Here is a 13,404-nt window from a genome sequence, read left to right as displayed (position 1 = left end):
GGTGGTGGGGCTCTGTGTATAAGAAATATTAAATCATTGGAAAGAGATGACATAGGATCGGAAGGTGTAGAATCTCTATGGATTGAGTTAAGAAATAGCAATGATAAAAGGACCCTAATGGCAGTAGTATACAGGGCTCCAAACAGCAGCTGGGAGGTGGATTACAAATTACAGCAGGAGATAGAAAAGGCGTGTCAGAAAGGCAATGTCATGATAATCATTGGGGATTTTAACATGAAAGTGGATTGGGAAAACCAGGCCGGTACTGGACCTCAAGAGAGAGAATTTGTAGAAGTTGTAAGGGACGGTTTTTTAGAACAGCTTGTTCTTGAGCCTGCTAGGGGATCAGCTGTGCTGGAATGGGTGTTGCGCAATGATCCGGAGGTGATAAGAGAGCTTAAGGTTAAGGAACCTTTAGGGAACAGTGATCACAATATGATCGGTTCACATTGAAATTTGAGAGGGAAAAAGTAAAATCCAATGTGTTGGTGTTTCAGTGGAATAAAAGAAATTACAATGACATGAGAGGAAAACTGGCCGAAGTTGACTGGAAAGGGACACCAGCAAGAAGGACAGCAGAGTTTCAGTGAAAAATATGGAAAGAGCAAGACAGATATATTGCAAATAAGAAGAAATATTCAAAGCGAAGAAGGACATGACCGTGGCTGACAAGTGAAGTCAGAGCCAAAGTAAAAGCAAGAGAGAGGACATACAAAGAAGCCAGAGCTAGAGGGAAGACAGAGGATAGGGGAGCTTTTAAAAACTTGCAGAAGGAAACTGAGAAGGTCATTAGGAAGGAAAAGATGAATTATCAGGGGAAGCTGAGGACTAATATCAAAGAAAATACTAAAAGCTTTTTAAGTATATAAGGGGTAAAAGAGAGTCAAGGGCAGATATAGGACCAATACAAAATGACGCTGGAGATATTGTAATGAGAGAGGCAGAGGAACTGAATGCAAATTTTGCATCAGTCTTCACAGTGGAAGACATCTGCAGTGTACTGGACATTCAAGAGCGTCAGGGAAGTGAAGTTTGTGCAGTGAAAATTATGACTGAGTAGGTTCTCAGGAAGCTTAATGATCTGAGGGTGGATAAATCTCCTGGACCTGGTGGATTGCAACCGTGGGTTCTGAAGGAAGTAGCTGGAGAGACTGTGAAAGCATTAACAATGATCTTTCAAAAATTGATAACTTCTGGCAATGTATCGGATGACTGGAAAAAGGGTGGGAGGCAGCAGAAAGGAAACTATAGACCTGTTAGCCTGACATCAGTGGTTGGGAAGTTGTTGGAATCGATTGTTAGGGATGAGATTATGGAGTACCTGGAGGCACATGACAAGATAGGGCAAAGCCAACATGGTTTCCTGAAAGGAAAATCCTGCCTGACAAACCTACTGCAATTCTTTGAGGAAATTACAAGCAGGGTAGACAAAGGAGATGTAATAGATGTGGTGTACTTGGATTTTCAGAAAGCCTTTGACAAAGTGCCACACATGAGGCTGCTGAGCAAGATTAGAACCCATGGAATTTCAGGGGAGTTACTAGCATGGGTGGAGCATTGGCTGATTGGCAGAAAACAGAGAGTGGGAATAAAGGGATCCTATTCTGGCTGGCTGCCAGTTACCAGTGGAGTTCCGCAGGGGTCGGTGTTGGGATCGTTGCTTTTTACGATGTACGTCAATGATTTGGAGTATAGTATAAATAGATTTGTGGCTAAATTTGCCAATGATACAAAGATAGGTGGAGGAGCGGGTAGTGTTGAGGAAACAGAGAGACTTAGATAGTTTAGGGGAATGGGCAAAGAAGTGGCAAATGAAATTCAATGTTGGAAAGTGTATGGTCACGCACTTTGGTGGACGAAATAAATGGGCAGACTATTATTTAGATGGGGAGAGAATTCAAAATGCAGAGATGCAAAGGGACTTGGAAGTCCCTGTGCAAGATACCCTGAAGGTTAAACTCCAGTTTGAGTCTGTTGTGAAGAAGGTGAATGCAATGTTGGCAGTCATTTCTAAAGGTACAGAATCTAAGAGCAGGGTTATGATGTTGAGGCACTATAAGGCAATCGTGAGACCACACTTGGAGAATTGTGTGCAGTTTTGGGATCATTATTTTAGAAAGGATATACTGACATTGGAGAGGGTTCAGAGAAGATTCATGAGAATGATTCCAGGAATGAGAGGGTTACCATATGAGGAACGTCTGGCAGCTCTTGAAGTTCTGGAGAATGAAGGGGGGATCTCATAGAAACAATCTGCATGTTAAAAGGCCTGAACAGATTAGATATGGCAAAGTTATTTTCCATGGTAGTGGATTCTTGGAAAGAAGGCATGACTTCAGGATTTAAGGGTGACCTTTTAGAAGTGAGATGCGGAGAAATTGATTTAATCGGAAGGTGGTAAATCTGTGGATTTGTAGCCACAAGCGGCTGTGGAGGCCAAGTCATTGGATGTATTTAAGACAGAGATAGATAGATTCTTGATTAGCCAGGGCATCAAAGAATATGGGCTGAAGGCAGGGGAGTAGGAATAACTGGATGAAGTGGATCAGCCCATGATTGAATGGCAGAGCAAACTCGATGGGCCAAATGGCCTACTTCTGCTCCTCTATCTCAAGGTTTTATGTGTGGGAGGATCTGGAAAGTGGGGACATAATTTCATGGCAAATGCCTGGTCATCTAATACTGGGGTCTTTATAAATTTCTTCTCACCATGAGCAGTGAATCTCCAGAATTCTTTGCACAAAATAGGTGGAGAGGTTAACTGGCTTGATGTTAAAGTAGAGGTGGATAAAATTTGAAAACAAAATGGGGAATTGCGAACATTTGGAACCCAGCAAAGAAGAGGAGAGGAGATGAGAGGTAGATCAACCATGACTAGAGTTTCAGGTTTGAGGGGTTTGATGGTCTCCCCCTGCTCCTTTCCCCGTGTTGTATTGATTGCAAGGGGGACTGTGCCAATGATTTGGGACTAACATTGGCATCCGGAATTTGACACACATATATCAGATTTAACTGGGATTAATAATTGGTTATCTCTGGCCAGTTTCCATTGGTGGAGGCATTTGCGGGAAATTTACCATTTTATTTTGCTTTGTCCAATGTTAAATTACATCCCATTCCTTATCGTGGTTAGGCCATTTGGGCCATCTTCTCCTAATAGCTTTGCTGCTCCACACAAGTCTCCATCCACCAGTCACCCATCAGCAATGGCTCAAATCCCATGGTTCCCCAGATCTTTATCACCTTCCCCTTCTATTTATCTCTGCTGTTGGCTTAAAGAACACCTGTGGCAGCCAGTTCCCTATTCTCTTACTGAATTCCTTATGGGATACATTGAAGACCACCTGACATTTTATTTTTGACTTTTAGTCTCCCCACAAGTACGGGTACCCTCTCCACCTCACCCAATCAAATCTATTGATAACCTTAATCTGATCATCATTGACATCTTCTCCAGATAAACATACACAACCAGTCCAATCTTCCCTGCAATCTGCATTCTCTTGGTTACGGTAGAATTTTCATTTAAAAGTTTCCGTACTTTCTCCCATCATTCTATGTCCTATGGTATCCATTTCCACTCTTTGTGTCAATGTGAGCGAGGTTTGGTCAGTGGGACTTTTCAGAAGATTGAAATATTTTGGTTGTAATTCCTGCCATCAGGATTGAATGGTCAGTCTAAGTCAATTCAGATTTGTGTTTTATTTCTTTCAGGAGGAAGCTCAACAGAAGAAAAGGTAGGACACGCTCTTCACTGAAACCCTGTCTGTGTTGTGAAAGTGCACAAAACCTGCCAATGCTCAGTTTATAACGGGTTGTGTTGCTCCTGCAGGATCTGTGATGAAGAAGTTTCACTGTCAGTGACAGATGGTGCTCTGCCGATTGCAAAGTTCAATTGCCTCTTTTTATTGAAAAACATTTTGGAAGAATCATTTGATGCCATTAATCGAGGTAAAACTTGTACTGTTTCCTTTGATATTGTGCATGAGACATCTTTAAATAAGACTCAGACACAAAGATCGCTATAATAATAGACTGAAAGGGAACATTTATAAATATTTTATTTTAGCACCAACCCACCTGCTGGGAAACATCACTGTCACATGGTCAGCTGGAGATCCCTGAACACACTGGCTGAGGCACAGTACAACCAGTTGACACACTGTAAATGAACATCCACATCCTAATCCCTTCCGTTCTGCAAAAACTCCCCATGAGATGATGTTGAATACAAACAAAATAGCTACGGAATGAATATTCTTTTGATGATGCCATAGGGATAAAAGCTGGGATCATCAGACAAATGCACCTGGATAGTTCAGGGGAACTCAAGTCTGCCCCCTGCTGGCCTTTCAGGTTTCACAGTTATTATCAAACAACCACATGGGACTGTGAGACTGAGACCAGACAGTCCAAGCGGAATTCACCTCTGATCAACACAGACACTATATACTCTGGCAGATTTCCTCTCACACATGTACCCAAGGAGGATTAGCAAATTATGTCCAGAACCTCCATCCGGATTTTCTCATTTCCCTCAGTAAACTGGTCCAATGATGCCTGTGCTGAGTATGATAACAAATTCAAGTAACATTCTTCACGTGCTCAACAGACAGGATGCAGATAGACTGTTTCCCCTCTCTGAGGAGTCGAGGGTCAGGGGTCACTGTCTCAGGATGGGTGAACCCTCAGAAGATGGTGTATCCAGAATTCTCTTCACCGGTGGGCTGTGGGATCTCGGTCATTTAGTTCACTTAAAGTCACAGAGTCATTGTCATACAGCACAGAAACCGGCCCTTCTACCCATCATCTCTGTGTGACCTATTTACCATCTACCATCCCATTGGCTGGCATAAGATCAGTCTCCTGTGTCTTACAGAAGATGATCATTTTCAACCACATTACGGAAGCAAATGTGCTGCAGACCCTTAAATGCAGAAAGGGAGATAAATCCCCAGGTCCTGATCATTGTGGGAAGCTGAGGAAGAAATTGTGGGGCACCTTTCAGAGATAAGTGTATCATCTATTGCTACAAGTGATGAGCCAGAATGTCACCTGGTTTGGATGGCCCAAGTGTGGAGTGAGAGAACCTGAGGTGGGTCAATAGTTCACAGACTTTAATGCGAACAGTGTTAAAGCAGAAAAGAATACAATAAACGCTAGGCCAAACAGGGCCGTTAACTAAAATTCTCAAATGGAAAATGAAGCCTACTCTGCAGCTAGAAAGAACAACTAAGTATAAAGTGAATACCACCTTCAGAGTCAGTTGACTCGACAGTCCGAATTTCTCAGGCGAGGCCAAAAGCAAACAGGCAGTGAAGCGTTGCTGTGCTGGGTTCAAGTTTCGACAAATACTACGAAGGAATGAATTCAGTTAAATACTATCAGAATGAAATAATAATTAGCAGGCACATGCATATTCACAAGTGAAATTGCCGAATCTACTGTGCTGCTGAATCTGTGGTTGTGACACAGAAGGCTGGAGGGGGACTAATGTACTTTTATTTATCCTGGACTGCAAGGGAAAAGCCTGGGAGGTACAGATTGGTGAGTGTAACAGTGGTGGAGGGTAAATTAATGGAGGTGATTCTGAGAGATAGGATCTACGTTTATTTGAAAGTCAAGGACTAATTAGAGATACCCAGCATGGATAAAGAAGATGGATGATAGAAGTGCAGTGGGCATTGTCTACGTGGACTTTAGTGAGCTATTTGACAAAGTACTTCATGGTAGGCTGTTCCTCAGAGTTAGATCACATGGGATACAGTACGATCTGGAATAGGATACAGAATTGTCTGGGTGGAGTCCTGTGACCAGCAGTTGTGCTGCAGGGATCGGTGCTGGGTCCACTGTTTTTCATCATTCATATGAATGATTTGGAGAGAATGTAGGTGACGTGTTTAGTAGGTTTGTGGAGGACTCTAAAATCGGGTGCATAGTGGACAGTGAGGAGTGTTACATATTTATTTAATAGATATACAGCGTGAAACCTGCTGTCCCAGCCCAACGAGACGAAATGCCCGGCAACCTGGCTATTCAACACTAGGCTAATCACAGGGTGCCACAGTAGCGTAGTGATTATCACAATGCTTTATGGTACAGATGGCCCAGGTTCAATTCCCACTGCTGCCTGCAGGCAGTTTGTATGTTTTCCCCGTGACCCCACGGGTGTCCTCTGGGTGTGCCAGTTGTCCAAAGACATACTGGTTGGGATGTTAACTGGTCACTGTAAATTGCCCTGTGTTTAGGCAAGGATTAAAATCAGGATATTGGTTGATGTCATGGTTTGAAGGCCTGGAAGGGCCTATTCCATGCTGTATCTCAATAAAAATACAAACTGAATTGCTAATATCATTTTTATTACACTGTGATCAATAATCTTTGTAACCTTTGTACTGTGGGGGGAATCCAGAGACCTGGCAGAAACCCACACAGTCATGCAGACAATGTACAACCTCCTAACAGACAATGACAGAATTGAACTCTGAACTACATTGTCCTGATGCCCATTGCTTAGCAAATATTACAATGGGGTCTTGATCAACTTGGCCAGTGAGCCATTGAATGGCAGAGAGATGTAGTATTGCACTTTTGGGCAGCGGCCAATCGGTGATCAGAGACATAGTGATTGAGTAGATAAGGCAGCAACGCACAGCAACTTGGACTTCTGAGCAGCGGCCAGTCAGAGATCCAAAGGGTGAGAAGATGTGGCTCACTCAGGAATGCAGATTCAGTAGATAAGGCTTGACTGGTGGCAGTTTGGTGTTTTGAGCAGTGTCCAGTCAGCGATGGGGATGTATTGGAAACAACAAATTAAAATAAGGCAGGGCGAGTGCAGTGACCACTGCTGGAGTGGTCACTGCTGGAGTGGTCACTGTTGGAGTGGACAGATTCAGAGTTGAGATTTTGAGGCTTTAGCTCTCTGAGGCTTCACCAAGGAGAGGTTTCGGTGAGGGCAACTGAAAAGCTGTAGATAGATTTGTCCTTCTGTATATTTCCTCATTTAGAACAATAGGGATGCCAGGCAGGATAGCTAAATGCTCCTCTTGTGGGATGTAGGAAGACAGAGAGCCCTGCAGTGTCCCTGATGACTACACTTGCACTCAAACTGCAGTACACAGGAATCTGGGTGACAGTCAGGAAAGGGAACGGGGTTAAGCAGACAGTGCAGAGTATGTCTGTGACCATCTCCCGCAACAACAGGATACTGTTGCATATTGCCTGGCGGGGCGGGGGGGGGGAATGACCTTGCAGAGGAAAGTCTCTGGCTCTGTGACTCAGAAGGGAAGAGGGAAGAAGAAGCAAGCTGTGGTGATAGGGGACTTATTAGTTAGGGGAACAGAAAGGAGGTTCTGTGGACGAAAATGAGATTCTCAGATGGTCCAGGATATCTTAGATTGAGTCCATAGCATTCTGAAGTGAGAGAGTGAGCAGCCAGAGATTGCAGTCCATGTAGTCCAGTGCAATGACATAGGTAGGAAAAGTGACATGGTTCTGCAAAGTGATTTCAGCGAGGCAGATGCTAAGTCAAAGGGCAGGACCTTGTGATCTCGGGATTGCTATCTGTACCATGTGCTACTGAGGCCAAAAATTAGAAGATTATACTGTTTAACATGTGGCTAAGGGGTTGGTGTTGGGGTCAGATTTCTGGGTCATTAGGTGCTCTTCCAGGGAATGTAGGACCTGTACAGAAGGGACGATTTGCATCTGGACTGGAGGGGGAGTAATATCCTAGTGGGAAGGTTTGCTAGTGCGGAGGGGGTGAGGTTTAAAGTACAGTTGCAGGATGATTGGAACCAGAATGCCAGAACAGATAATGGAGAGGTTGTGGAGACAGATATTGTTAAGACCTCAGTCAAAGCTCAGAATCAAAAGGTTGAGCGTGGTGAAAGAAGTATCGTAGGAAAGGCAGATGAGCTCAGGGTGTGGATCAACAGGTGGAATTATGATATTGTAGCCATTAGTGAGACTTGGCTTCAGGAGAGGCAGGACTGGCAACTCAACATTCTGGGGTTCAGTTGGTTTGGATGCAACTGAGTGGGAGGGATTAAAGGAGGAATGGTGTTGTGACTGTCAGTGAAAGCCACCAGAGAAAGATAGTGCTGGTAGTATAAAAGTGTTTCTATTTGCTTAGTGTGCCTATCCCTACAGTAATACCTTCATTGTTTGGGCACATCCAGGAATCTACACTCGCTTGAACTCAAGTATCTGGGGCTGACTTCTCTCTGCCCTCATTGCCCTCTCTGCCCTTCGGCTGCAAAGCTATGCCAAACATATCCTTACCTTAGAACTACCTAGGCTTACCCATAGCCCTCTATTTTTCTAAGCTCCATGTACATATCCAGGAGTCTCTTAAAAGACCCTATCGTTTCCGCCTCCACCACCGCCCTCACGCCCATTCCATGCACTCAACACTTTCTGTGTAAAAAAACCTACCTCTGACATCTCCTCTGTACCTACTTACAAGCACCTTAAAACTATGCCCTCCCGTGCTAGTGAGTACCTCTGCTATCTCCGCTGGTTCCATACACGCTTTTCCACTGTCACACATGAATTCTGTCTGCTTTAATGAGAGATTCTCATAGTCTCTCAAGACACTGCCTCCAACCACGCCTGAGAGGTCACAGCTGTACCAAATCATCTCCTTTACCTTTCATAGTCATAGTCATACTTTATTGATCCCGGGGGAAATTGGATTTTCGTTACAGTTGCACCATAAATAATAAGTAGTAATAGAACCATAAATAGTTAAATAGTAATATGTAAATTATGCCAGTAAATTATGAAATAAGTCCAGGACCAGCCTATTGGCTCAGGGTGTCTGACCCTCCGAGGGAGGAGTTGTAAAGTTTGAAGGCCACAGGCAGGAATGACTTCCTATGACACTCTGTGCTGCATCTCGGAGGAATGAGTCTCTGGCTGAATGTACTCCTGTGGCCACCCAGTACATTATGTAGTGGATGGGAGACATTGTCCAAGATGGCATGCAACTTGGACAGCATCCTCTTTTCAGACACCACCGTCAGAGAGTCCAGTTCCATCCCCACAACATCACTGGCCTTACGAATGAGTTTGTTGATTCTGTTGGTGTCTGCTACCCTCAGCCTGCTGTCCCAGCACACAACAGCAAACATGATAGCACTGGCCACCACAGACTCGTAGAACATCCTCAGCATCGTCTGGCAGATGTTAAAGGACCTCAGTCTCCTCAGGAAATAGAGACGGCTCTGACCCTTCTTGTAGACAGCCTCAGTGTTCTTTGACCAGTCCAGTTTATTGTCAATTTTTTATCTCCAGGTACTTGTAATCCTCCACCATGTCCACACTGACCCCCTGGGTCACCGGTACCTTAGCTCTCCTCAGGTCTACCACCAGCTCCTTAGTCTTTTTCACATTAAGCTGCAGATAATTCTGCTCACACCATGTGACAAAGTTTCCTACCATAGCCCTGTACTCAGCCTCATCTCCCTTGCTGATGCATCCAACTATGGCAGAGTCATCCAAAAACCTCTGGAGATGACAAGACTCTGTGCAGTAGTTGAAGTCTGAGGTGTAAATGATGAAGAGAAAGGGAGACCAGACAGTCCCCTGTGGAGCCCCAGTGCTGCTGATCACTCTGTCAGACAAACAGTGTTGCAAGCACACGTACTGTGGTCTGCCGGTCTGGTAATCAGGATCCATGACACAAGGGGAGCATCCACCTGCATCGCTGTCAGCTTCTCCCCCAGCAGAGCAGGCAGATGGTGTTGAACGCACTGGAGAAGTCAAAAAACATGACACTCACAGTGCTCGCTGGCTTGTCCAGGTGGGCGTAGACACGGTTCAGCAGGTAGACGCTGGCATCCTCAACTCCTAGTCGGGGCTGGTAGGCGAACTGGAGGGGATCTAAGTGTGGCCTGATCATAGGCCGGAGCAGCTCCAGAACAAGTCTCTCCAGGGTCTTCATGATGTGGGAGGTCAATGCCACCGGTCTGTAGTCATTGAGGCCACTGGGGCACGGCATCTTCAGCACAGGGACAAGGCAGGACGTCTTCCACAGCACAGGAACCCTCTGGAGCCTCAGGCTCAGGTTGAATACATGGCAAAGTACTCCACATCTTCCTTGCTAGGTGCCCTGGACATTGGCACACAAAGCAACTCCTCTGAACTGTAACAGATTCCTCAACAGTCCAAGGGATTTAGAGGAACAAATTTGCAGAGAGAGCACAGGCAGTTGCAAGAAATATTAGGTTGTTATAATAGGAGATTTTAACTTTCCACATTGACTGGGACTCCCATACTGTAAAAGGACTAGATGGGAGAGAGTTTGTCAAATGTGTTCAGAAAGTTTCCTTCATCAGAACATAGAAGTCCCAAAGAGAGAGTTGCTATTTAGGAATGAGATGGGGCAGTTGACAGAAATCTGTGTAGAAGTACATTTTGCATCTAATGACCACAATGCCATTAGTTTCAAAGCAATTACGCTAAAAGTTAGGTCTGGTCTGTGGGCTGAGATTCTAAATTGGAGAAAGGCCAATTTTTATGGTATCAGAATTGATCTGGCATGTGGGTTTGAAGAGGCTGCTTTTGGCAAATGTGTACTTGGTAAGTGGGAGGCCTACAAAAGTGAAATTTTGAGAGGGCAAAGCTTGTATGTGACTGTCAGAATTAAAGGCAGCGAAAAGAAGTTTAGAGAGCCTTGGTTTTCAAGAGATAGTGAGGCCCTCATTTTAAAAAAAAGGAGGTACATAGCAGGCAAAGGCAGGTAAGAACAAATGAGTTGCTTATGCAGTATAAGAAATGCAAAGGAACACTTAAGAAGGGCTAAAAGAAGGCATGAGTTGCCCTAGCAAACAAGTTAAAGGAGAATCCTAAGGGATTTTAGATATGTGTTAAGAGCAAACAGATTGAAAGGACAAAGTTGGTCATCTGGAAGTCAGAATGGTAATCCATGTGTGTTACCAAAAGAGAGATTAAATGAATATTTTGAATCTGTATTTACTCAGGAGATGGACGCAGAGTCTGTAGAAATGAGCGAAGGTGGCATCAGCTTCATGGACCTGTTGAATCTCAGCTTATTTTCTGATCTATAGGGTTCTTCCAGGAGTCAGGAATGATGTGCAGTCTTAATTACAATGATAATTTATTGTAAAGTACAATCAAACATACAAATACTAGGCAAACTAAATGAAGAGTTGCGAAACAATGCTAAGAGATAAATTAAGAGCAAAGGATGTGAAAACAAAAAAAGAGAAAGATGGCACCTATTATAATCTAGATAACCAAAATTCCTTGGACAGAAATAAATTAGTTAATAGGCTACATAGTTAAAACAATTAGATCACGTAAGTAATGTGCTGATACTTCGCCAATCAAAATGAGAAAGGTGATAAACGTCAGGTCACCGCTTTCTGCCAGACCACCACATACTGTGAAAAATACACGAGTTTGTTAAAAAGTACAAATTGTATTCAAAGTATTATTTAAAAAAACAGTGGTTTCCAACAGAACCTATACAGATTAGAGGAGGAGGTGTTTGTTGTCTTGAGGCTAATTAGGGTTGATAAATTGCTGGGGCCTGACAAGGTGTTCCCTTGGACCTTGTAGGAGGCAAACGCAGAAATTGCAGGGGCCCTAGCAGAGATATTTAATGGGTCAGATACCGAGGGATTGGAGTACTGTACAGCTAATGTTGTTTCACTGTTTAAGAAATGCTCTACAGTAGAATTTTAAAATTTTTCTCAACTACACTAACTCCTTGGCTATGTAGTGTTTTTAGGGATGCAGTTTCAACAGGTAAGTTACCACAATCTTTCTATCGAGCTTCTATTTCCCTAATTCTTAAAAAAGATAAGGATCCTACTGAATGTGCATCTTATAGACCTATATCTCTGCTGAATGTCGATTCTAAGATTTTTTTCTAAAATATTGGCAATGAGATTGGAGAATGTATTACCCCAAATTATTTCTGCTGATCAAACTGGATTTATTAAAAACCGTCACTCTTTTTTTAATATTAGATTAACAAATATCGTTTATACGCCTTCACCCAAAATTCCAGAATGTGTCATTTCATTGGATACTGAAAAAGCTTTTGATAGAGTTGAATGGGTATATTTATTCAATACCCTTGAGAAATTTAATTTTAGTCCAATATTCATTTCCTGGATTAATCTGATATATTTTACCCCTTTGGCCTCGGTATTTACTAACAACCAAAGATCCCCTATTTTTCATTTATTCCGTGGTACTAGGCAGGGTTGCCCTCTTAGTCCATTACTATTTGATATTGCCTTGGAACCGCTAGCTATTGCCATTCGTGACTTCCCTAATATATTTGGTATTACTCATGGAAATGAGACTCATAAATTATCACTATATGCAGATGATCTACTATTATATATTTCTAACCCAGGAAAATCTATTCCGACAGTATTAACTTTGCTTGCTCAGTTTAGTAGCTTTTCTGGTTATAAACTGAACCTAAGTAAGAGTGAACTCTTTCCATTAAATATGCAGGTTCCTATTTATAGAAATTCTCCATTTAGACTGATTACTGATTATTTTACTTATTTGGGAGTTAAAATTACTAAGGGACATAAGGATCTATTCAATCTCAACCTTTTACCATTAATTAATCAGGTTAAACAATTGATTACTAGATGGTCCCCTTTGTCTCTATCATTGATTGGCCGTATTAATGCTTTTAAAATGATTATTTTACCCAAATTTTTATATTTATTTCAAGCGATACTGATTTTTATTCCTAAATCTTTTTTTGATACCATTGACTCTAAAATTTCTTCTTATATATGGCAAAATAGAAATCCCAGATTAAGTAAAAAAAATACTTACAGAAATCTAAGAAAGAGGGTGGTTTGGCATTGCCTGTCCTAAGATTTTACTACTGGGCAATTAATATCTGATACTTAATATTTTGGACGCAAGATTGGAATATAACTCCAAGCCCACATTGGGTAAACCTTGAAGGCCATTCTGTACAAGGGTTTTCTTTAGACTCCATTTTAGGAACTTCATTGCCTTTTGCATTATCCAAATTGAATAAACAAATTTTCAACCCTATAGTTAAACATACATTGCAAATATGGTTTCAGTTTCATAAATTTTTTGGCCTGAATAAATTTATGTTATCAAGTCCTATTACATCTAATTTTTTTTCCAAGCCTCGGTAATGGACCAAGCCTTTTTGATATGGAAAACGAAAGGCATAATATGTTTTCATGATTTAGTTTTGGATTACTGCTTTATGTCTTTTGAGCAGCTATCTGAGAAATTTGATTTGCCTAGATTCCATTTTTTTAAGATACTTACAAATAAGAAATTTTTTAAATACTACATTGCCTATCTTTCCGACTTCAAGTCCTTCTGGCATTCTTGATAAAATTTTAGGTTTTAATCCTTTGC

At 42.4% G+C, this 13,404-nt stretch overlaps 1 protein-coding gene across 1 annotated transcript in view; it reads left to right on the top strand.

Annotated features, from left to right (window-relative positions):
- Positions 1 to 13,404, top strand: part of LOC134346437 (uncharacterized) — a 119,092-nt gene that overhangs the window by 61,864 nt on the left and 43,824 nt on the right. The window contains 2 exon segments of the mRNA XM_063047806.1: positions 3,715 to 3,737; positions 3,833 to 3,951. Coding sequence (XP_062903876.1) covers positions 3,715 to 3,737; positions 3,833 to 3,951 — 142 coding nt within the window.

Source organism: Mobula hypostoma, chromosome 5 (assembly GCF_963921235.1).
Source record: "Mobula hypostoma chromosome 5, sMobHyp1.1, whole genome shotgun sequence".
NCBI lineage: Eukaryota > Metazoa > Chordata > Chondrichthyes > Myliobatiformes > Myliobatidae > Mobula > Mobula hypostoma.
The sequence above is the reverse complement of the archived record's forward strand: the minus strand, read 5'-3'. Positions and strand labels throughout refer to the sequence as shown.